Source organism: Propithecus coquereli, unplaced genomic scaffold (assembly GCF_000956105.1).
Source record: "Propithecus coquereli isolate 6110/MARCELLA unplaced genomic scaffold, Pcoq_1.0 Scaffold237, whole genome shotgun sequence".
Lineage (NCBI taxonomy): Eukaryota > Metazoa > Chordata > Mammalia > Primates > Indriidae > Propithecus > Propithecus coquereli.
In genome coordinates, this window is record NW_012147919.1 from 1,149,104 (window position 1) to 1,175,318 (window position 26,215).

Here is a 26,215-nt window from a genome sequence, read left to right on the forward strand (position 1 = left end):
TCTAGGCAATACTTCTATTTTTTAGGTGTTTTTTATTTGTTGTTTTTTTTAATAATAGCCACCCTAACAACTGTGAATTGATGTTTACTTGTGGTTTTGATTCGCCTTTCCATGATACTCATGATGTTAAGAATCTTTCCATATACCTGTTGGTCATTGTATGTCTTCTGTGGAAAAATGTCTATGCAAGTCCTTTGCCCATTTCTAAACAGCTTATTTATTTTTATTATATTTTTTGCTATTGAGTTACGGGAGTTGCTTATATAACTTGGATATTAACCCCTTATTGGATAGACGGTTTGCAGATATTTTTCCCCATGCTGTAGGTTGCCTTTTCACTCTGTTGATTGTTTCCTTTGTTGTGCAGAAGCTTTTTAGTTTGATGTAGTTCTACTTGTCTATTTTTGCTTTTGTTGCCTATGCTTTTGGTGTTATATCCAAGAAACCATTGTCAAGACCAATGTCATAAAGATTTTTTGCTATGTTTTCTTCTAGGAGTTTTATAGTTTTAGGTCTTATATTCAAAGCCTTTAATCCATTTTGAGTTGATTTTTGTTTATGGCATAATTAAGGGTACAAGTTGATTATTTTTCATGTGGGTATCCAGTTTTCCCAACACCATTTGTTGAAAAGACTGTCATTTCCCCATTGTGTAGTCTTGGCACCTTTGTTGAAGATCATTTGATTGTATTAACATCAGTTTATTTCTAGCCTCCCTGTTCTGTTCCATGGGTCTGTCTATATGCTAATACAATATTATTAATATTTGGTCTGTCTATATGCCAGTACCATATTATTTGGGTTACTGTAGCTTTGTAGTATATTTTGAAGTAATGAAGTGTGAGGCCTCCAGCTTTGTTCATCTATGTCAAGACTGTTTTGTCTATTAGGGTTCTTTGTGGTTCCTTATGAATTTTAGCATTGTTTTTTATATTTCTGGGAAAAAAAGCAGATAGGGATTGCATTGAATCTGTGGATCTCTTTCTTCTAGGTCATCCAATTTGTTGGCTTTTTTGGTGTATAACTATTCAAAGTAGTCTCATAATCCTTTTTATTTCTGTGGTATCAGTTATAGCACCTCTTTTCATTTCTTATTTTATTTGAATTTTCACTTTTTTTCCTTAGTCTAGCTACTTTTTTTGAAAGATCAATTTTGTTGATCTTTCAAAAAGATCAATTCTTGTTTTCATTGATTTTTTTCCCTGTTGCTTTTGTGTTCTCTATTTCACTTAGTTCTGATCTGGAATCTTTACTATTTACTTTCTTCTGCTTACTTGAGGCTTAGTTTATTCTTATTCTAATTCGTGGGGTATAACTGTAAGTTGTTTAACTGAGATCTCTCTTCTTTTTAATGTAGGCGTTTACCATTATAATCTTGTCTTTTAGTACTGGCAGTGATGCATCCCATAAATTTTGGTATGCTGTGTTTTTGTTTTTACTTATCTCAATACATATTCACTATTGATTTCTTCTTTGACCCATTGGTTGTTCAAGAGTGTGTTGCTTAATTTCCACATACAGTGAATTTTTCAGCTTTCCTTCTGTTATTGATTTCTAGTTTTGTTCAATTGTGATTGGAGAAAATACTTGGTATGATTTCAATCTTCTTAAATTTGTTGAGACTCATTTTGTGACCTGATACACGATCTATCCTGGAGAATGTTTCGTTTATACTTGAAAAGAGTGTATTCTGCTGTTGGCTGGAATGTTCTGCAAAAGTCTGTTAGGTCCAGTTGGTCTTCTGTGTTGTATAGTTACTCCGTTTTCTCATCCACACTGCTGAGCTGGGGAGAAGGAGAATGACAAGCCAGTGTGTACTAGTTCAGCTCATTGCTTTTGTTCTCAGTGGCCCCAAACCGGCCTCATTTCTTGTTAAATGTTGACATTCAGGCAAGACAGAAACCAGTCCCTCCAGCATCCCCTGTAAGAGTCTGAGTGTTGAATGCTTGTTTCAGTCTTTTCTTCCCCCCAGGGAGAAGCCAGGGGCTGCGTTTTCTCCTAATTGCACTGCACTGAGCTGGGGCAAGACTGTGGCCAGCAAGTGCCACAGGTCTTCCTTCCTGCTTCAATGCAGCTGGTTTCTGCACTCACCTGGGGTGCATGAGCCTCTTAACCAGTTTTCTTAGTTTCTCATGAAGGAAATGAGACTGTGTGTTGTTGGTGAGCTGGTGTCTCCACCAGGGGAAGAAGGATATAGGACTTTCTATTCTGCCATCCTGCTCCTATCGTCCCTTGCCAGCAGTCTTAAAATACCTTCTGCATCTTTTTGAGAAGCAGTTTTATAGGTGCTAGAGAATTACTCTTTGATATAAACAAAATTTGATAGATTGGAAAAGGGGATAACTTTTTCACCCTGTGAAATACCGTGTCTATGAACTCGCTAAAATCATCTCAGTTGGCGACTGCAGTATATATGTGCACATTCCCTATGTACGTGCGTCTAAACTCATATTCCATATCTAAAGAGGCTAATCATACCTGAGTTGTAATGAGCAGTAAATCAGCCAATGTATGTACATGAAAGGATGATATTAGCCAGATTTAAGGTGGCATCATATTAGCAAAGATTGTCAGAAAAAAACCGTGATTTCAGAGTAGAAGAGATTAGATGGAAAATAAAGATTAGTGTAAAATAACCGTATTTCTCACTAGGTTACTAGGGCTAGTCATTCTGCTTAGGAACAGGGAAAAGGATGGGGATTCTATGAAAGAAGGCAGTGATTTTCCCTCAGTGAGTCTTCTGGGAAGTTGTGCCTGTCTGTGGTTACCATCTGCAGAGACTGAGGCTGACTAACTTGCGCAGAGAAGGAATTTGCTCAGAGGCCACGGAGGAGCGCCCGGGATCAGGCTTGGGGAGGGCTTTCACTCCTTTGAGGATTCAACTAGTGGTAGCCAAGTGTCTCTTTAGGGCAGCACGGCTGGAGGGGATCAGCTTACTTTTCCTCCCATCCAAACTCCTGGGAAGGAGTCTGATCCCCTGGGGGAGAACTTGGACGACAGCAGCACGAGCCGTGCACATGATGGAGGAAGGAACCGTGACAGCAGGAGATCAGGATGCTGTGACTTAAAGACAAGGACATCGATGGGGGAAGCCAGGGTATTAATAGAAATACAGGAGTGCAGATGTCGGAGAGGAACCAGAACAAGGGAATTGTGCCCCTGGGATTGGGATGCTACCTCAGCACTCATTACCTGGAATGACTCCTCATACATTTAACAAAACGACGGCTTGATTCATACATCGGGGTTGATATGTTAATCTAAGAGGGCTGCACTCGCTGGTTTAGAGTGTGACTAGCTAAATCCATACAGCACACTTGACTTCAATTGAAGTCAAATTAAAATTTTGGAATAGAAATATAAAATGTTAAGTTTATATTTAAAACAGAAATAGTTTTCTTGAATCACTATAGAGCGTGTGTTTGTTCCCACTTCTGTAAAAAGCCTATATGTTTCTATATGCCTGAGTGCACACTTACATATTCTTGTATGTGGATATGGTGAGGAGGTCTGAGGGTGTGGGCAGACTTTATATTGTTTGACTATTTGCATTGTTACATTTTCTACTATATGCAAGTATTGCATTTTCAGTCAAAAACAAAAGACAGAAAAGAAAGTAACTAAATGAGTTTTGACTGGGTTGAACAAAAAACTGAAAAAAGTCGTAGAGATGTTGATCTCCTCAGGCCTATCAGTTTTGCAAGCTGTGTGAGGAAGGTGGCTTGGTAGATGTAGGGGAGCTGCATGGGTGGTTTACTCTCGAATGCAGATATCAAGGGCAGAAGTCAAATGCTGAAACCTATAAGCAAACATAGTCCTTGCCAAACAAGGTAGTTGCCACCTCAGGGCCTTTGCACTTACCATTACCTGTGTCTGGAATTCCTGTGCCCAGATGTCCATGTGGTTTCCTCCTTTAGATCTTATGAGCTCTGCTCAAAAGTTCTCTTCAGAAAGAGCTTCTTTGGTTCCTTATGCAAAATAGCAAAGTTTCCCTGAGCTCAGTTACCTGGGATTACACCGCACCCCACCTATCTTAAAACAACAGCTTAATTTATACCTACACCAATCATTCTGTACAGCTTTATTTTTCCTCACTTCCTTATTCCTACCTGGTACTAAGTTTCTTTCTTTATTTTCTCTCTTTTCTGAAATATAAGCTCCAGGAGGGCTGGAAATTTGTCTATCATTCAACTTCTGATCTCCAATGAATAGAACAATACTTGGTACAGAGCCAATACTAAAATAAATAAATAAATGAATGAGTAAATAAGTGGTAAACATTAAAATTTGATGAATGAGTGGATGCAGGAAAGATTTTTGGAGAGGGAATGTGGCTCCCTCCATGAATGCTGTTACACCTTGAAGAAATTATTTTACCTGCGAATTTATACAGAAAGACATACAATGTAGATCCAGCTGCTTTAATAGAGAACCAAAATAATGTGAAAAAACATAATTCATGTAGAGTTCAGGGTGTGTCTATTATTTTGTGCTGCAAAAAAAGAATAAAATCTCTGTCTCCAGAGGCTCAGGGAAACTTTTCCTAAACAGTTTTGAGACTGGAAAGAGATAACCTCTGGTTGATCCGAGATACAAGACAAAAGCAAGAGATTCCAACTGAAGGTCAACTGAGAGAGGTGCGCACAGTCCTGACCGCACATCCTCTCTGAGGTAGTGAGGGTCCCACATAGGCACTTTGATGATCAGTTATACTTACGTAGCCCCCATTTCCAACAGCATTGATGTTAGATGAGGGTTTGACACCTTCTCAAAACTCATGTTTGCTTTCTCAAAAGTGATTCTTCTGGGGTAAACTATTTCTTTGTAAAAGGAATATTATGTCCTCCCTTGTTTTTCCCATATGCAAAATGAAATGATAGTGGAAATAAATACATCTTATCAAAGTTTTATGTGGCATAAAGACCTCTGCAAAGGTTATTTGCCATAACTACTACTTTAGCATGTATTAATGTACTGAGGAAGGTTCTGTTATGAATTAGTACAGTTTGTCATTCTGTAAGACGTGTGCGTGCATGCATGCGTGTGTAGTGTGCACATGTGTGTGCATGCATGTGTGCTGTGTGCATGCATGTGTGTAGCATGCACATGTGTGTTCATGCATGTGTGTGGTGTGCACAGGTGTGTGCATGCATGTGTAGTGTGCACATGCACGTGCATGTGTTGTGTGCATGTGTGCGCACACATGTGTTGTGTGCACATGTGTGTGCATGCATGTGTTGTGTGTGCATACGTGTGTGTTGTGTACATGTGTGTGCATGCATGTGTGTTGTATGCATGTGTGTGCATGCGTGTGTGTGTAGTGTACACATGTGTGCGTGCATGCACATGCTCACCAAGGAGTAGTTCTGACGTAGGGACAGAGACTGTTGCTTTAAAACTCAGTGGTCCTTTGACACGTACAATCATGGCCCTGAGTGCTCTGTGAATAGCCATTTGCCTCCTCTGAGCGAGGGTGTTGCGTGGCTTATTTCCTAAACCAATTTCCAAATGGGTGATTGTGTTCTGACTCACACAGTTCCCCCTACATTTCCTGACCGTTTCAGGTGACTCTCTTTTCTTCTTTGCCCTTAATGGTTGTGTAATAAAGTGACGTATTTCAAAGTCATTGCTGTGTTTCAGGCGGGGGCGGACTCCTCATGCCCTGTCTCAGTAGAGGGTCAGAGTAAAGCTGGCACACGTGCGTACCTGCAGCCACCCCAGCTTCTGCCCACGTTGAAAAGAAAGAGGTCTTCAGGTGGGGGATGATTTTCAGGGGCTGAAGAGCCTGTGAACGAAAGTTTTTAGCGTCAGTCATTAGTATTTCAGACGGGTCACGAGAACAGGCTTAGGGGTTAATTTGCTTCATTCGAATTTTGGTTCCGTCAATTTTTGGCTGTGAACTTGGTTGTAGGACTTTCACCTTTCTAAGCCTCAGTTTTCCCATCTGAAAAATGCTGATAACAATAATATCTATTTCATAGGGGTTTTATGAAGATTCATATAAAAACTCTAAGCACACGGTGTGGCATTGGGTGGGCGCTCAGTATGTTTGGCCTCAGGATGGCTGTGTTTTATTGACTTCGTCCATCCATAAGTCACTGCTAGGTGACCCAAGTCTAGCTGGGAGTTGGAGCGAGAAACAGATTAAGTTCAACAAGTAATAAAGTAGCGCTTCATGCAGTGCATATGGGAAAATAGAGAAAGGAATAATTAATTGATACTAAGGTCATGGCAAGTTTTCCAGAGGAAGTGGGCCAGAAAGCAAAGGTGAAATTTCCCTGGAGAGAAGAGGCAGGAAAGAGAGAGAGGGACATTTGCCTTGAAGAAGCATCATGCGAGTAAATTCATGGGTGAGTTTGGTCTCTTGTTCCTTTAGTCCACATAGCTTTGTTGAGTTCCTGCTGTGTGACAGGCTCTGTGTTTGACTCAGGGAACATGATAGTGGGCCAAAAAAAAAAAAAAAAAATATTCTCCCTGCCCTATGAAACTGTTACTCTTGAGGCAAGCCCATGCACTAAACTAATATCCCAGAGGAGAGACATAGGATGTCGAATGGTTCAGCCTTGAGACTGATCAGATGTTGGGCGGGAGGTGTCCAGTAGGGCCTCTGTGGGTCACTGAAATTTAAGCTAAGACTTGTGGGAGTGAGAGTGAAGTGAGGAGAGAGTAGGGAAGCCTCCGTACAAGGAGAATCATGGTACCTTCTGGGAACTGAATAAAGTCCAGTGTGGCTGGGACATAGAACCCAGGGGGAAGGTGGCAGAGAGGACGTTGATGAGATAGCATGGGGAAGACCACAGGGGGTCCTGATAGTCATTCTAAGGATTTGGACTTTTGTCCCAAGTGCAATGGGAAGTTATTGAAGGTTCCTATTTTATGCATAGAAATTTTGGAATCAGACTTATGTTTTATAAACATTGTCTGCCTTGTGCACAGTGAATTAATGGGGATTAAAATGGAAATGGAGAGATCAATATGTAGTTGTGGGAAGATGGCAGAGTCTTGTATTGGGTGGTGCGCAAAAATAAATAAATGAACAAGACCAACAGCTGCATCTGGTGGACTCTGAGGGACTTGGTATAGTTGGAGAGTAAGATCCGTAGTGCTGAGTCACTGACAAGATTGATTTGGGCACATTTGGAGGAGCACTGGTGTGACATTTCATGCCAAGAAATTTGCATTCATACTATGAAAAGGGCCGATGGAGGTTAAGAAGCAGGGAAATGAAATAATCAGATTAGTGTGTGCACGGAGGATATTTATTTCTCTTCCCACCTACTTCCTGAGCCAGGCATTTATTCAATTTAGAATAATAGATGGGAGAAATGGTGCAGCATCGTAGCAGGCAAAGATTGATGGTGGGCAGATTCTTCTGTATAACTGCACAAAAGAGATATATTAAGGGGAGGTTAAACTTGTCATTGCGAAAGGCTTATTTATCTTATAAATACTTACCCTCAAGCCACCTGAGTCTTCTCCCAGGAGAGACCCAAATATCTCAGCCCCCTGATGCAGCGGAGGATCGGGATGTAACTGAATGAAGGATGAGTGTTGTGGAAACACAATGAGCCAAGACCCTTTGCGGGAGGGAGGAGTTTACAAAAGTGTTAAGACAAGGGGCCAAGGGATTATGGGAGAGAGGAAGGAGAGAGAAAATCACTAGGGCTGCAGATCTCCCCACCGATAGGAAGCAGGTGGTACTGTGCAGAGTGCTCAGACTCGAACACAGAGGCTCCATAACCACCAAGAAGCTAAGAGTAAGTCTGAGAGAGTGGGAAAGTACTTGGGAAACCAGATTCGTTATGGACTCTCTGTTGGAATATGTGACTTGAGCCTCGAGTCGGGGCAGTTTTGAGACTCCTGACACGCCATCTCTGACTGAGTGCGATAGTCTGGTTTTGAATGGGACCACCCTTCCCTCATCTTCCTCGGGTCAATGTGTTCAAGATACTTATCCTGGGAGTGCTCTGAAGGGCTGGAGTATTTGGAGGCTTTTGCAGTCGACTGAGCAAGAAAGCTGTCCACAGTGATGGAAATAGACATGAGAATTGTTGATCAGGTGGAGTCTTTGGGAGGGTGAAAAAAAAAAGGAAGAAAAAAGAAAAACTGGAATAAGTTTTCTACCTCTGTGAAGTTCTAAGCCTGTGCCACTTAATATGCTTCAGAAAATTTGGTAAGGAAAGAAAATTTGTTAACCATTCTTGCTATGTATTAAGGATAACACTAAATTCACTTAAATATTTCTTAGCTTCCGGGTACATAGACATTCCTCTGTCGAGTTGTGCTCGTCTGTGATGTGCCTCACCTTTCGTGTGGTATATTGGGAACATTCATGCGGGGGGTGTGGTCAAACTTCCGCTTGTTCGTTTTTCAGGTTACAGAACTCAACAACGTGAAGAACGTAGCTCGATTGCCAAAGAGCACCAAGAAACACGCCATAGGGATTTATTTCAATGATGATACCTCCAAGACCTTTGCTTGTGAATCAGGTTTGTCTGAGGCAGGGGGTGCGGGCAGGGGTTGCTGTTAGCTTTGGAGCGAGTGCTGGGCCTATGGTTTAATCTTTGGGCCTTTCCACAGATCTTGAGGCCGATGAGTGGTGCAAAGTCCTCCAGATGGAGTGTGTAGGGACGCGGATCAATGACATCAGCCTCGGAGAGCCAGACTTACTGGCCACTGGGGTTGAGAGAGAACAGAATGGTATGTAGAGAAAATTCTCTCCTTCTCTCTCTTTAGAAACCGTTTTTGTCCCCATATAATAGAACAAAAACAATCTTCATTATGCAAAATTGTTGAGTTACAAAAATGTATAAAGAAGTAAGAATAACCTTTGATCTAACCCACAACCTGTGTTAACATTTCAGTGTACTTTTTTCTTATTTTTTTGCAATTCATAATATGAATTTATTTACATTAATAATATCACTTAGGAATTTCAGGGAAACCGCTGTGTGCCAGTTTGGCAGAAGATGCTTTGACGCTGTCAGATTATTTAATACTCATAGCAGCGTTATGGCGTAGGTATTGTTACTGCCCCATTTTACAGATGAGGAAACTAAAGCACACAGGAGGTCAAGACCTTGCTCTCACTCCGATTGCTAGCTAATGTTCGATTCCAGACTGTATCCTTGAGCTGTATTGACAATGTACAGATTTTAAAGTGTAATGGGGTTTTTCGTGTGTTGCCTTTTTCATTTAAAATGTTATTGAAAGCTTTCCAGTGCTTTTCATAGAATTTAAACATCATGTTTCACGAAGATTAAACCCACCTACAAATCCGTGGGTTTTTTTTTTTTTTTAACTGAAACACCTGAACCAAGCCTGAGCTCAACACTCAACCTAGGAATAAATCATTTAAAATAATAATGACCAAAATATTCATGAACACTGCAGCAAAAATCAATGTTGGTTTACAGGACAAGCCTGGAAATGAGGAATCATTTTCTTGGTCTCCAAATACCTGAGCCTAGTAACAGGGGAGATTGGACCCTAGCGTTCTTCTTTAGCTGGATGCCTTGATCTACGAGGACGTGGCACACTGAAGGGGCTGCAGGTCACCTGGCTCGATTACGAACATGGCAGAGATGGAAACGTACTGACCCTTTCCATAAACACACTCTGTTCTTAGTAAAAAGCGCTCTCCCTCCCAACTGGAGCTATGTCTTCATGACACATTTATGGTCTGTGACTATTATTGGATGCACCATATCTACCATAATCCATCTCCACAGAAGTGTTATTGACCAAGACCTAGAATTGCTGGCTAATTCAGAAGAGCCTCCTCATAGGGTGGGAGATCGAGCTACAGAGAGGTTAAGTCATCCGCTAGGGTCGTACAACCAATCCCAGGCTCCTCCTCCTCTGGTTCACTAAATCGGGCTGCCCCTGGGCAGAGAGGACACCTGGGAGCTATCTATAAAAAAGAAAACATGACAGATTATGATCATTTTTAATTTTTTTAATCTAGAGTGCTCAGATCTGCACTTATTTTTCAAAAACTTATATTTGTGAGGCAGTATCCTGGCAGAGCTACAAACCGAATTTAAGAATTGACTGTGCCCAGGAGTTGCCTTTCCCATGCCAGGTTTCTGTGCCTTGGTTTCCTCTTCTGTCAAATGGAAATAAGAACAACTCTAGTATATAACTACTAAGGATTATTACGAAACTCAGCTATCTTAATAATTCATTATTAATTTGTATGACTTCAAGTAACTATGATTAAAATGATCACTTCCATCACTATTGCTATTGATATTCTTGAGGGAGGTAGAACTTCTAAATAAATAAATTGGTAACGATCTCTCTTACTTTTTACTTAATGGAGACAGTTTTTCTTACTTGCTTCAGAACTCTAAAGGGGGAAATTTACTCCATTAGAACATGTTTTAAAAATAATAGTTACTAGAAAGCGACAAATATTTGGTTATCGGGAGTTCGAAATGATTTAGAAAATTTGAATAGTAGGTGCATGAATACATTTCATGAACACAATCTTGGCATTACTGTTTACTAAATTTACTAAATTTTGATAGTAAATTTGCTATCAAATTTGCTATCAAAATTCTAATAATTACCTTACTATAAAACAATTAGAATACCACTAATAAAAAATTGTTAGTAACACACTATTTTGTCAGATGTAGACAATCTACCATAATGATGGCTAGGTGGAAATGTGTTTCCTGTAGTAATATTTTTGTTAATATTTCACTTAAAGATTTTGGCTCTATAACTTCCTAATGAATTTTCCAGAAATGTAACGGAAATACAGCAACTATATCTGTGGGGATGGGAATTTGATTGCAGTAATCAGCTAACCAGTTTATTTAGAGTAATCTTGGTTACATTTTAACAATCATCCAAATAAGGAAATGAATATTTTTTCCAGTGTTTGACTAAAGAAAGTTTTTTATTAAAACTATTTCCAATACATCCATTGGCATTTTCCCAAATTTTTGGTCAGTTAAATGCACAGTATTAGTGTGGAATTTTATTTAAATAATTTGAGATACAGTTTTATTCATTTAGTTATAGAAATTATAAGTTGGTCAATATAATTTCAATATCATTAAACCATGAGATAATTACTTCGCACCTGCATCTTTGTCAACACAAAAGTGTGGATGTAGTTAATGTGTGCTTGGCAGGAAAAAAAATTGCTTTTAATGATTTCATCGCTTCAGTCTTTTATGGGCATACAAATTTTTTATTATGCAAATTTGGAAATTCTAAAAATGATCTTTGCTCATGTAAATAGTCTTTAGTGTATGTTGACAGCCAAGTTGTATCATCACTATGTTATTTAATAGGGCCTGCATTTTAAAAATCATTTTCTGGGACTGTTAATTTATGAGAAAAGCTTTATCTTTCTGAATGTTCAACCAAAACCTAGAATGTGAGCTTGAATTATTTTAAATGCCTCTATGTTCCTACGATGTCTTTGATGTTTTATTCCTGGGGATTTTAGACTAACCTTTTGTTTTTCTCCCAGAGAGATTCAATGTGTATTTGATGCCATCTCCTAACTTAGATGTACATGGCGAATGTGCCTTGCAGATTACATATGAGTGTATCTGTCTTTGGGACATCCAGAATCCCAGAGTCAAACTCATCTCTTGGCCGCTAAGCGCCCTGCGGCGGTATGGACGTGATACCACGTGGTTCACATTTGAGGCAGGGAGGTGAGTTTAATGACTTTTAATGACTATTTTTTTTTTTTCAGTTTTTTTGTTTATTTTTTCCAGGCTCCTATCATTTGAATCCTAGGTTTACATATGAGATCCAACCTGAAGTACACTTGAGGAAATTCTTAGAATTGGGATTATGTAATGTGAAAGGTATTGTAAAATATTCATGTATTCACTATGGCTTTTTCCCTGTGGAGGATTCTAATGTCTCACAAATATGATATGAATTTTCATTACGCAGTGTGATTCCATACCACAAACTGAAGTTGAAGTAGGTAGAAATGTTAAGAAATGTACCATTGAGAGGGTCAAGCTGAACAGAGGCCAGCTTTTTGGTTTTTGGAAAACTTACATATTGTTATTTAATGGAAGTTTCTTCATCTGAGCTAACTGTAGTGGAAACCGTAGCAGACTATCGACAAGAGGGGCCGTTGGCTCTTCTTCAAGTTGCAGTTTATTGAGTTCTGTCTGTTGTGCTCACAGTGCGCTGGTTGCCACCAATGCTGGAAGAGGTGAATTCTCAAACTGGTTTAGGTGATAGCCAGTGTGCACTTGTAGGGCTTCTCCTGTTTCCTTTTACAAATTGATCTGGGAGAGAGAAGACAGTACCAGTAACTGGGTTGATCGCCACCTACCAAGAGCTTCCTCTACTCGGTGTCTCATTTTCCTTGTCACTCATTCCTCCTGCCCCAGAATTTAGACTCCTTTTTGAAACACCGCAGGTAAATTTCATATTTTAGAATTTTAAATGACTACATTTGAAGAAATACAAGTCCTTCTGTATATGGCCCGATGTAACATTCAAGTTGAAAACAATCAACTTGTGACGTTAAAAAGAAAATTGTTTATAAAAGTGGACAGTTATTCCTGACAAAAATATGATGCTTGATATAAGTAGGGTAAAAACAGAAGTTCTGAACACCTGAGACCTTAATTCATGTGAATGGACGGCAGTAATGCTCCCCTCACATTAATCTGTTCATCGCATTCTAAACAAAGTCCTGTTATTTCAAATTTGCTTTTCAGAAATATGATCAATTTGATGTTTTTACAACTGTCAAATCCTAGAAAGTTTTTTATCCTAGAAAGTTTTAAAATTCCTTCTTCCTATATACCTTTCCTTGGGTCTACTTTATTTTCAAATACCTAGAAACAAGTTGGTGAATCTCTCAAGACTGCAAAGGTCATCACAAAAAATAAAACTTTAATGTTTAGAGCAATGTTATTCTTTTGTCAGAAGTACTTATTTATTGTCCTTGCAGGAAAATATCTACAGAAAATTAAGAATTTGTTTGGTAAGGGCAGTGTATTTCCCCATCTGGGTCTCAGAAATTATTTATGTATTAATTGTAACCAGTGAAATTTAAATACAGAAAATGTTTTAGAATAGAAATAGACTTTTCTATGACTATAAACCTCGTATCATCCTCCATTCGTATCTCATATTGATGTGGAGGAGAATTCTGCATCAGTCAGGACTTTTTGGGCTTGTTTTGGGCAGTACTTACTCAACTATTAATATTTTAAAATTGTATTTTGATTTACTATTTATGGGAAATAGTAAATAGGAAAAGAATATGGCTTTTTATGGCAGTGTTTGAGGACTAAAACCTTAGTAAACTTTTGTAGTATCTCATGACTATCTGAAACTTTGTTTTCGAAATCATCTTATTAATTTTCCAGGTATGAAATGACTACTACTCATAGCATGCAAAAGTTTAATTTATTCATATTGAAATCCAGCAGAACTATGAAGGATCTAGGTGATTATTTAAAAGACATTGATATTTTTTCTAAGTGCTATGGGAAACCGTAGAGATTTGTAAGCAGGTATATTTGAGTCTCCGTGTGTGTGTATGTGATATAATTGTGTTCATATTTTGTAAAGGTCAGTCTGACTGCATTGTGAATAGTAGGATGGAGGGAATAGGTGTGGATGTTGGGAGATAATGAAACAGCTCAGATGAAAGAAATGGTGGATGAAAAGTGTGGATATATTAGAGACATAAATTCCAAAATTATTTCAATAGTCTTTGACCAAAAGCTATAAAACGCTGACTTAGAAAATAAGTGTTTTATTCCATGACTTAGGTGCTCTGTCCTTTTGCATATTTTGTCCAAGAGCTCCAGCAGTCAGATGCTTATAATACCTACAACCCAGTTTACACAGTGTTGTGCCTCCAGTGTCTTAAGGATGTAGAATATTTATTGATTTTGAATAGCATTTTATTCAGTGGTCATGCTTTGCCAGGCTGGTGCCAACCTGAGATTGAATGGTCGGAGAGGAAAGTTTAGGAATTGAGTTCTTAGGATCTCGCTCATTTCTTGAACAGTGTATGTAGTATGGGGAGCACTGATTCAGGGGTCCCCGGAGACCCTAGGTTCTAATCTCTACTCTTTACTAGCTGTTGATCTTGGACAAAGTGCCCAACGTCCCCTGTAAGTTGATCTGAGTAATAAATTCCTTGCAGGGTTGTTGTAGGTAAAAGCAGAATGCATGTAGATGACCCAGAAGGATGCTATGGCTTCTCCTAAATCATATCTTTGGTATCTTTGGAACAGGACTTGGGCTTGCAGGATACAGACAATGTTAAATGCAAGTTAATATTGCTATTTTATATTTTGCCTGAAACCCAAATAAAGATGAATTTTTATAGTTACCATGAAGATGCTCGGGATAATAAGATCATTCGTGTTTCCCCAAGTGTGAAGGTTTCATGTCTGCCTTGCTCTATTAGTGAAGATAATTTTCTCCTTGGCTATTTTTGGATGTATTCAAAACAAGGCAGTTTTATATTAACTAATATAATTTCCTCCTTCTCTCGCATCAAGAAGTGAGCAGGAGTTAAGTCTCTCCAGCCAGAGTTTTCACATATCCAATGTGCACCTGCAAAGTTTAACAATAGCCATAGCACACAGGGAATCCTCCTCCAGAAGACCCTGGGCAGCGTTCTGCCTACAGTCGGCCTCTCTTAGAGCCGGGACTGGGTGTTATCTCTGCTCAGTGGCACCCGTTTGTCCCACCAAAGCCAACAGTGGGGCATGTGTAATAAACTGAACTGGGAATTAGAGGAAATGAAATAAAACTACAGTTCTGCTGCACACTTGCTGTGGGAACTTGGCTATGTCACCTAACTCACCGAGCTTCTATTGCCACCTTTAAAATGGGGACAATATATTACCTATCTCACAAGATTGCTATGAAAATTAAATAAAGACACATGTGAAAACACCCAGAATAATGCCTGGCATTGTAGCCGGTAGTTATGTCAACCCAAATTGACACAGAAGCGAAATTCATTGGCTTACTTAACTCCGAGTCTGAGGAGTAGAGACGGCTTCAGGCTTGGCTTAATTCTGTGCCCAAACAGCGACCCTAGGTTGCATTTGACAGTCCTGTTTCTTCTAGGGACTTTCAGGAGGCTTGAGATCTTCCAACGCCATCCTCCAATAGAAGAGAGATAAATTCCTACTATATGTTGACCATTGTATTCACTATGTGTCAGGTACTGTACAGAGCATTTTACACAAAGCCCACAGGGTACAAATACCATGGGGATTGGTTCTCCCAGGGCACGAAGGGGTACTGTTGCCATAAGAAGGGCAATACAGGTGTGAGGTTTTTAAAAACTAATATGTCCACTGTAGCATTTAATAACTGCTCACAGCAAATAGAGTCAAGAGGCTATCTGACTATGACTGGCATTATCCCTCACAACGGTGCTGATCTCCAGAACAGTGGTTCTCAACCTGGGGTGATTTTGCTCCCAGGGGACATTTCATAATGTCCGGAGACATTTTTGGTTGTCACAACTTGGGCAGGGGGGTGCTACTGGCAGCTAGTGTGTAGAGGGGCCAGAGATGCTGCTAAATGTCCTACATTGCACAGAACAGTCCCTCACAACAAGAAATTATCAGGTCCAATTACCTGGTTGAGAAACACTGCTCTAGCAGGTGTATCAGCCGTTGAAAATAATCACTAACAGTTTTTGAGCCCTGACTGTACGAAAGTCACAGTACGAAGCATTTTATATGCACTATCTAATTCAAGCCACTGACTGAGCATATAAACTGGGACGGGGGCAGGGCAGTATTATTATTCCCATCTTTAAACACTTGGGCAAAGGTGTGAGGTCCAAAATCATGAGGCCAGTAAATTCAGGACTCACACTCAGATCTTTAACTTCTAAACTCTGTAGATTTCTAAGAAGGTTTACCTTCTACTGGAGGTTAGCCTAGTTCTTAATTAATTTCTGCAGCGCTAATGAAGACAACGCATACTTACATTACCAAAGCTCGCAAAAACTATTTTGGATGATTTTGCCAGAATATTGCCCCTTTCCGTGGAATCCGTCTCAATACGGGGGAGGCGTCCATCAATAAGCCACAGTCTTGCAAAGATTAATTTGGTAATTTGAATGTGCCTCCATGAGCTGCGCCTTAGTGAATACGTGTTCTTATTTTGATTTTAATTTTAGAATCCCCTATTTGTTCTTTTAATTTAGAGTGTAGGCACATACAGCCAGGATTGTTCATTTCTCCTGGGAGCACTGTGAGGGTCATAGGTCCTCAGGGGCTTCTACACACTGTTTGCACCCCTTCTCCCTCCATATAAGGCAATCTGACCGTATCTCTAATTTTTTTTTTTTTGGTGGAAATTCAGAGTTGAGATATAAAATTTTTAATAAGGCACAATTGCATAATTAATTGCCCCTGGAGGTAATGAACAATTAGTTTATTTGGGGAGGGGGGCAGAGAGACGCATTGCTTATTTTGCTTGAGGTTTTTCTAGTCTTCTGTTTGTTTCTTTCCACTCCAGAGCCCTGAAACCTCACTGACGTGCATCAGGCTGCAGCGGCTCTGATTTTTTTTTGTGGGATGATCCAATTGACATGGAGTTCCAACTGCAGCAACATCCCCTGTGGAACCATGTTGAAATGTTATTGTTTAAAGAAAGGTGGCAGGTGTCCAGGAAGTTTCCTGTTCATTTCACAGCTGGCTGCTGAGTTAGCAGCTTCAATGTCAGACTCCGCCTCACCTCCCCGACTGATTTAAATTAATACCCTGGGTTTTGCACCTGCAGGAGTGAGAGAAGCTCAGGTGACATTTGGCAGAACGTACTAAATAATTACTGCATGTGAACGCCTTTCTTTATCAGCCAGAGAGAGTCTCTCTCATTCTTTTGACACTGTTTTAAGAGAAATTTTTAGATATGACAAAAATATGTGAAAATCCAAATTGCATATACAGATATTTTTCCTTCAGTGGAGTGCACAAGTTTGTGAAAAAGATTTTTTTTTCTTTTTTTTGGCTGTAAAGGCATCTGAACAATTTTGGAAAATAAATAATTTGTTTTTTGCATATTTCACTCTAAAAACAGTCTAATTGGTGAAATAATTTTCTTTGGAGAATAAAACTGTTTTCTCCTTTAATTGGTGAGTTTACAGATAAAAAGACAATTGTTCTGGTATCTTTTGAGTAGTCTCTATTCGTCTATTTGCATGTCTGAAATCTCTGAATATTCTGTCTTCTCTATTCTAAGCTACTTAGTAATCCCTTATTTCTGAATTGTTTTGTAGAGCATATACTCATTCTTAGTAAAGAATTGAAAGCAAATGAACAATACAGTGTACTCAGTTCCCCTACTACGTTGAACAGAGTAATTGAAATACAAACGTGCTGAATCTCACATGCAGGCTTGCTCAGGAGAAGGGAAATTCTCTTCTTTTGTAAGAAAACAGAAACTATAATTATGTCATTTATTTGACCATTTGTTCTTCATCAGCATTTATCTGAAAAGAATTTTAATTTTAAAAGTAAGGTATACTTATTATAAATGTTCCAGTAGTAGAGGCATGTATGAAATCAGAAGAGAAAGTTCTCTTTTCTACTCCAAAGAGTAACTTCGTTCATAATCATCTTAACAGATGTTTCATGACTGCATGCCTGCTGTCCAGCAGACACTGTGCCCAGGGGAGGGTGTGACCACAAACAAGATAAGGCCACCACTGTAAGAAGCTTAGCTAGGTCCTATCCACCTCTGGGTGTCTGTGATTTTAGCACGTGTAATCCCTAAAAGTAAGAATGACTTTCTCCTGGCCTTTAAGGCAAAATCAGGCACTCATCAAGGCACCTTGTCTTGGGGTCACCTTAACGTAGGTGATGACCCCCTGGTGTATGTGATCGCTTTATATGTGATGATAGCTCAGGATTCTAGAAAGGACCAGTACGAATGAATTGTTCCTTCCTTCATCACATGTTCACCTAGACCCTAAGTGTCTGGTTTGGTTCCAAGCACTGCAGATTTAGCGGTGAATGTAACATACACGTGTCTTTGCCCTTAGGAAACTTATTCAATACAGGGGAAGGGACACAGACAGTGGCAAACATTTTACAAAGTAAATAGATGTTAGATCGAGTCCCACGGTGAAAAATAAAGTTGGGAAAGACCATAGAGAGGGCAAAAGAAGGGGTGCAATTTTAAAGAGGGTGAGCGGAGCCAGGCATCCTTCCGCATCAGCTTTGTCATTTTAAAGGGTTAAAATAGCAGCGACAACAATAAATCCTAATTAAATGCTCCCTTGATGCCAGATTGTTTCCTAAATGCAAAACATAGTCTCCCACCACCCTGTGAGGTTTGGGTGATCTTATTACTCACATTTGAAATATGAAGTCACTGAAACTTTGAGAAGTCACGGAACTTGCCCAAGGTCATGATTCTACCTCGTGGGAGAGCTGGGATGGAGAGACTTCTTGTCTCCCATGCCTCCCTCCCACAGCCACCTAGAGCAGGGCTCAAGGAACCGCACCTGTGTTTCCCAAAATGTGGGATGATTTTTAGGCAACGGAGGCATAACAGTAAAGAAATGTGAATCTCGCAGTGATAAAGCCATTTTCTTTTCAAGTTACTTTTTGATCTTTTTGATTAAATTATAGAGAAATATTTCAGTTGGGTGCTGGCATGTCGAACACGCATCTCGTGGACACTTTCTAATTTACCTGTGTTACTAAGAAGTAATAGATCTCTGACAGCAAGAGGACATACACAGAGTTTAATAACAATGTTTCATTGCATTTATTTTTATGTCAGCTTTCAACTGGTGGATTATATTGATTTGATGATTACATTTACAAAAATACATTTGCTTAAGCAAAAAAAAAAAAAAGAGAGAATTGATTTAAAAAGGATTATATAGGTGACACAAAGATTTGACCACCATAATGAAACTTCTTTGTGAATGACGATGCTCACTGGAGCTGTCCCGAGTTCAGAAGTCGGAGCAGCACAGTGGTACACGATGTGGTATCTCACGCCGATTCCTGGTTCTCGCAGTACGGGTCACAGCAAGGGACGTAAAAACGATGGCAGGAGCGGGTGGACTGGGTCGCCCTGCTCTCCAGGCAGCACGCACACGGGGCACCAGGAGAGCAGGCTGCTGCCTTGACCTAAGCTGAGATCAACCAGGCAGTGATGCCAATCATTGGAACACGAAGGACAACAAAGATACACAACTGCACAATGTCCTCGTCACCCCGGTTTGTGGTGAAGCAACAGTTCCCCTGAACTCAGATACTGCCTTGTAGACGCAACGTCTTACCGTGTGCGCATTACTCAGGTTTTCCCTCGTCTTCTCGGTTTGGGTCTGTTTCAGTGGCTCTCGCCTCCCAAGGTGTGGAGCTATTTTTGGTTATCACAATTGGCAGGGGGGGTACCATCAATGTTACCGGCCAACTGGGTCATATTGCTCACTGCACAGAGAAGAGCCGACACATTGAGACAGTCGGGTTGCAATGGAGAAAGAGTTAAATTCTGCAGAGCGCCAAGCCGGGAGATGGGAGGAGTTTCTCAAATCTGCCTCCCTGAGAATTTGGGAGGCAGGGTTTTTAAGGATAGTTTGGTGGGCAAAGGATTAGACAATTGAGTTTAATAATTGACTAGGTTTGGGGCAAAATTATAGGGGTGTAAAATCATCTTTCTTGTATTGCTTCAGTTTGTGGGGTCACAGTTCCAGTTGAGTCAGTTTCTTGGTCTGGGCCACTGGTCGGGTGGGTCAGTGATCCGCTGGAATGCAGGGCCTGGAAGATATCTCAGAAACTGTCTTCAGGTCTCAAAAAGGTGATGTTATCTACAGAGGGAGTTAGGAATCTTTATGACTACCAGTTATGTGACTCCAGAGTAGCAATTATGGACAGTGACTAATGATTATCATTATTTTTAGCTAGGTCTGGTCCTTTGCAGAGTTTTGAGGCCCTTCCCCTAGTTTTCACCTTGCACCCCTTTATTGGTTTGTGTGAGGGGCGATTTCACTGACGTTTAGTGAGTAAAGACCAGGGGTGCTGCTAAACACCCTGCAATGCCCAGGGCAGCCCCACAACACAGAATGATCTGGCCACGTCAATAGAGCTGGTGTCAGTGGTGCTGACGTCACTGGTCAGCTCCTAACAAACCCCTCGCAGACTTTTCCCCAAGGTGGAGCTCCTTGTGGTTAAGCCTCCCGTGTGGTTAAGCCTCCTGTTTAGTTCATTTCATGCCTGTGCATAGTGCTGTTGGCAACGTTATAGCCCTGGGAGTTGGGGCAGGGGGATTTTACTCCATTCGTTCCAACTATAATTTTAGCTGGCTTCACTTTCATAGACAAAGGAATGTAAACATTCTGTAGGTTTTTTCCCCTTAATTTTGTGTCCCTCTCTGCCAGGTGCTTCTGATCTGTTTCTCTCAGGTTTTTGGCTTCCACATTTTCTTTGTACCAGTGCTGACACACACCCCTCTGCTCAGCTCTGCATTTCCTTTCTTCATTGCCCCTCAGAGCAACGTGGCTCATGCAACCATTATGTTATTCACGGGCCCTTTCACACGTGCAGATCTCGTCTCACTATATACATTCCAAGCTCTTCAAAGAGAAAGCCTATGTCTGGGCCTCCTTTATGTCCTTCGCAGCTGTCATGCTTTGTCTCAGGGTAGGTGCGACAAGTGCCTTATTCTTTCAATTATAATGTGTAATTGCAAATGTAAAATTCAGCATTGGTTTAATGACCACTTTGGAAGGGAAGGAGAGAGGAGAAAAACTGTGAAATTTACATGTAGAGTATGAGATGCATCCTGTTTTTAGCCACGTCTAAGTATTCTAAACACACGCACACATAGACATACACAGACTTGCACAAAATACATCTTGGAAGTGAGGAAATATGAAACTCACTGGCTTGCTTATTTCATAAATGTACTTATTAAGACTGTCTACCATGAAATAATTTATTTTAGTTTGCATAATTTCAATCCCATTGGTATTTTTCTACTAAAATATGTTGGTGAGAAATGTCATTGGCAAAAGGGGAGAACAGAGCTTCTGAAGTTGAGCATCCAGTGCTATGAGAACCATAGTGTGTGGGTGGCCACTATTCACAGTAGTGAATGAAGATCAGATCACATTCGAGCTCTGTCCACTGGGCTCCAGCCCCTCCCCAACATGTTGGATTCACTCACCTGTGTCCCACCTGAAGGCTTGATTTGCGCAGTTCTTTCTGCCAGGACTGTTCTTCCTGCTTTCTTTTTCCAACCCCTTCCTCCTCCGAACGGTGACTTAAGCAATTCTCACTTTCAGTAAGACTTGCTGGAAGCCTGGGTCAGGTTCCCAGCTATGCCTTTCCTAGCACAGCCTACAATGTCACGATCCATTCTGCAGTTATTTCTTGAGCACCAAATATAAGCCAAGCCATACTCTAGGCATGGGTGAGTGGCAAAGCTGTGAATAAATCAGAAAAAAAAATCCCTTTCTACATGAGCTGACATCGCAGTAGAATAATGGAAGCTCCCTTTAGTTGAAGATGTCATTGTGCACTTTACATATCACATGTAATACTTGCAGTAAATCTAGGTGAGAGATATTGTCGTATTTGTTTACAAACAACAATGCAGATTTAGAAAGGTTAAATAACTTGGACTAGGTCACAAAGCTGGTGAGGGGCAATCCCAGCCAGATGATCCCAGCTCCAGTTCCTGCCTCTTCTTACATCACCTTGACACATACTCAGCGTGTGGAAGAATCAATGAGTTCCCCGATATTTTCTGACCTATTGGTTTCTTCTGGGTTCTTGAGTAATCAAATAATCTATGGTTCAGAATGACAGGCATATCATTTAGGCAAAGTAATTATTGGGAAACTCAAAACTATAACCGCATCTATATGGCCACAGTATTCTTACATCTCAATCCTTATCCTCACAGAGAGCGTTGAAAAGGCTGATCTTAAACTCATCATTTTACTTTCTCCGCGTTTCCAACCCACTGGTTTCTGTTACTGTATAGAGTGTTGGGTCTTTTGGGACCACTTTGGATGCTGGAAAATTGTCCAAGGTAAGAATCAATGGATAAAGTGAAAGAAGGAATTGAGACTATAAAAAGTCAAAACACATGGATTTGTTATTCGACTAATGGGTAAACCCATTAGAACATCTTTGTTCTGTGTTGCGTTTCCTCTGGAGATGAGAAGCAGTCATTGCTGTATTAGGTTATGTAAGACCATTAGCCTATTTGTTGTGCTTTTTTTTTCACTTTGTTTTTTTTTCCCATTTTCTTCTTATTGCCTTAGGGAGTTAGTCCATTGTATTATTTTGAGAAAAGCCTGTAGTAACATTTTAGAGAGTTGTAAAGCTGCTTATGAAACAGTTCCAAACAAATCAATTTGGGGTAGGGTGGGGGGCTTGTGTAAGAGAAAAGAGCTTGTGGGTAGAGTTTAGAAGAGGCTATATGGAAGAGCATATGGGTCAATTTTTGGTCATTGGCAACCTCCTGGGTCATGTTGTCCTGCTGAAGAGCTTTGAGCCGTGCCTTTGAGCACTACTTAAAGTTCTTCTGTTTGTTCGTACTCTTTGAGCAGTGTGAACACAAGTCCCAATAATTCAAACCAAAGGTCTAATTTCTGTTCTTTTAGAGTTTGTTTTGTTTTTTCTTCTTCGCCACAACCCCCTCCATCTAGTTAGAGTTTTTTTCATACATTTTGTCTCTTTCGTGCATGCTGGTGACATCTTGGCCAGATCTGGTTGATCAAGGCACTTTGGCTCTCACAGCTTAAAAAAAAAATGGAGCAAGTTGCTAACACTTAAAATTCAGGTGACTTCACATAAAAATAAAGATTTCTGGCTTCTTGTAAACAACCAGAAGCTGTGGCTACACTGGACTCATATTCCTCCATTCCCTCATGTGAATATCTGACTAGGATGACTGCTATCATGGCTACTATCCTTTTTTTTTAATTTCAGAATATTATGGGGTAAAAATGTTTTATTTACATGAATTGCTTTTGTACAATTTGAGTCAAAGTTGAGTCCATCACCCAGATAGTGTGCAATGTACCCATTAGGTGTGAATTCACCCATCACCTCCCCCCTCCACCTGCTATGATTTCCGTTGAATTTTATCACCATATGTGCACTTGAGTGTTGATCTATAAGTTTCAATTTGGTAGTGAGTACATACAGTTTTTGTTCTTCCATTCTTGTGATACTTCTCTTGAAAGGATGGTCTCCACTTCCATCTAGGTTTTTACAAAAGGTATCAGTTCACCATTTTTTATGGCTGAGTAATACTCCATGGTATACATATACCACATTTTATTAATCCACTCATGTATTAATGGGCACTTGGGTTGTGTCCACATCTTTACGATTGTGAATTGTGCTGCTATAAACATTCGAGTGCAAGTGCCTTTTTGATAAAATGACTTCTTTTCCTTTGGATAGATACCCAGTAGTGGGATTGCATGGCTACTGTTCTTAAAAAGGACCTGTGATCTCTGCTAGCCACATTCCCTCTACTCTAGGTTGTATTGGGTTTGAGCAACTTTATCAATTCACTTTCTCTGTCTGAACGCTAATGGAATTTAAGGTCGTGACTCTTGGTCCTTTCTGTTAGTGGTAAGTGTGTGTGTGTGTTTCAGACCATCACGTGAAGGCCAGGGAAGTCTGTATACATTAAAGAAGAATTCTTGATACTATAATTGTTTTGACTTCATTTGGTTTTTTTTATCACAATATTTATTTAGAGACTTAAATATCATTAAATGAAGGGTGTCAACTCATTATGTTTATCAACAGTGAACATTGGATAAAAGTGATTTTCAAAACGTAAATCTTGCCAATTAATGAGTCATCATAAAGATTAAGAATTCCACCACCAGTGTTAAAAAATAAGATAGAATAGAAAATATCATCATGTTATAGATTGATGATAGATTGATAAATAGATAAACTGGGTCATAATCTAAACTATATTTCTTACTGTGGGTTGTAGTTACAAAAATTTTGAAAGCCACTAGTTTGTCAAGCTTGATGAATATAGCTACAAAGTTTAATATTTATCAATCATACATGAAGTGTTTCTAAGCGACAGGTCCCTTCATCATTTATAGAACTAAGGTTGGCGTTTAAGAAAGTAAATAAACATACAGTGATCTCTGCCCTAGTACAAAAAGAAGGCTACTGCCTCTTCTTGAAGAATTGATTGAAGCTACTTCCTCTTCTTAACAACTTAACATTTCCATATTTGATGAAAAAAAGATGTATGAAAACCATTAAACCTTATAGAATTAGATGTCGAGTAGTAGAGTCAAGTTTGTATGGTGGCTAAATAAGAAAGAGGTAGCAGTAAGGGTTGAAGTATTTCAAGATGTCTTCAGGAAGGAAATGAGACTCTATTGAAAATGCCTTGAATTTTAGTTTTAATTCTTTATTGGATTAGGATGACTTAATAATTAAAATCACACGATCAATGTTAAATGAGGTAGTTCTTTATATTGGCTTATTGAATGAGCCATCATTTTTTTTTTTCCTTTTCTCCCATAGTCCATATTCATGAAATTCAAACTAGGCAGGTTTTGACCAGTTACTTAGGCCATGCCATATATGCACAACACTGCCCTAAGGTCTTGGTACCGTGCCAACTGCAAAGAAGTAGGTAGGGGTATATCTTCCTTGTTTTATTGCATTCACTGCATAGACTGGGGTAGATAAAAAATTAACAGTGGTTTTGGCTGAAAATTTGCTTAATTTCTATGTTGTATAAAATAATTTTTTAGATGTGAGCAAAACTCAGGCACTAAAGCCAGTGTCCAATTCTTTAGGAAGAGATTCAGAAATAGAAGAAGTGTCATTGTGTCTTAGAATAATTACGTCCTTTAAAACAAACAAACCAAAACAGGCTCTTAGTTTACTCTTGATATATGTATGTATCAAAATAAAAGATTTTTTAATGTATCTGCATATGATATTGTCCAAGTTCTTTAAAAAATTTATAGTAATTAAATATATTTAATAATATGTATGTACTTATACACATATATATTAACATATGTTTAATTGAAAAGCATTTACTTGGTTCTTGCCTAAATGTGTGCCACCAATCTCCCCTTATTAATGAAATTTATTTCTGGGTCTGTTTTTTTTTTTTTCCCAGTCTGAGGTGGAGATAATCTTCCTCTTAACAATGGACATTTATTATCAAAGCCATACTACTTTCTCTGAAAAACTTCTCTTATGTTTCAAACATTAATTTAGCACAATCATGCTCCTTTAAAAAAAAAAATTCTTAACTGAATTTGATTCATCACATTGAGTGGAAGCTGGAGTAATATTTGATCTAGGATTTTAAAAATGAAGGCATCCTTAAAGCTGTTGTCTGTAAGGACTGTTAGACCAGAATCAACGAGAGACATGGAAGCCTCCTCGCACCTCTGAGCTGACCGGCATAGCTTCCAATGGGAAGTTTTTCGGGGACTAGGAGGAGGAATGGGGTCGTGCAGATATTTCTCTTTGAGAGTAGTAACGTGAGATACAGGGATTATACTCAGAATAAAAAATCAGCTGCATTAACCTCCTACTTTGTGATTAAAAAAAGAATCGAGCACATGTTAGCCTAGAGTGATTAGTTCCCTGCCCTTATTAATAACAATTAATTGGACACTGAGCATTTTGCTTCTAATTAACTTTACTTAGCAAATGTGAGCAAGAATCCTAATCTCATAAAAAATATATGGGCACAGCCTCATGGAGTATTCTAGGCTCTTAGGGCATTGCACTTCTAGGTGCTGGATTTTCAGAAGCTTTTTGTTTTTGTTTTCACAGGATGTGTGAGACTGGTGAAGGGCTGTTTATCTTTCAGACGCGAGATGGGGAGGCCATCTATCAGAAAGTCCACTCTGCTGCCTTGGCCATAGCCGAGCAGCACGAGCGCTTGCTACAGAGCGTGAAAAATTCAATGGTATGTTTGGAATTTCTTCCGTACGTCCCAGTGTATATCACTGTAGAATGCAATCTGGTAATCTTTGTGTTGAAAAATATGGCCAGCGTTATTTGAGCAGATGGTTTACTCCTGTACCCACCAGTGTATTACTTGGATTAAATGCCATCCTGGAATGCTGGAAGTGGCCAATTAGTAACAGCATAACCATACATCCCTGTTACCTACTTTGCAACTCAATTATTATATGTGTATATATTATAAAATCCATTTGAATATGAATGGACATCTGTAG

At 39.5% G+C, this 26,215-nt stretch overlaps 1 protein-coding gene across 2 annotated transcripts in view; it reads left to right on the forward strand.

Moving 5' to 3' along the window:
- DOK5 (docking protein 5) overlaps nt 1-26,215 on the forward strand; it is a 176,841-nt gene that overhangs the window by 113,000 nt on the left and 37,626 nt on the right. For both annotated transcript variants that reach the window (XM_012645841.1, XM_012645842.1), the window contains exons 3-6: nt 8,375-8,489; nt 8,581-8,700; nt 11,492-11,681; nt 25,806-25,941. In XM_012645841.1, coding sequence (XP_012501295.1) covers nt 8,375-8,489; nt 8,581-8,700; nt 11,492-11,681; nt 25,806-25,941 — 561 coding nt within the window. The remainder of the gene's footprint in view (nt 1-8,374; nt 8,490-8,580; nt 8,701-11,491; nt 11,682-25,805; nt 25,942-26,215) is intronic.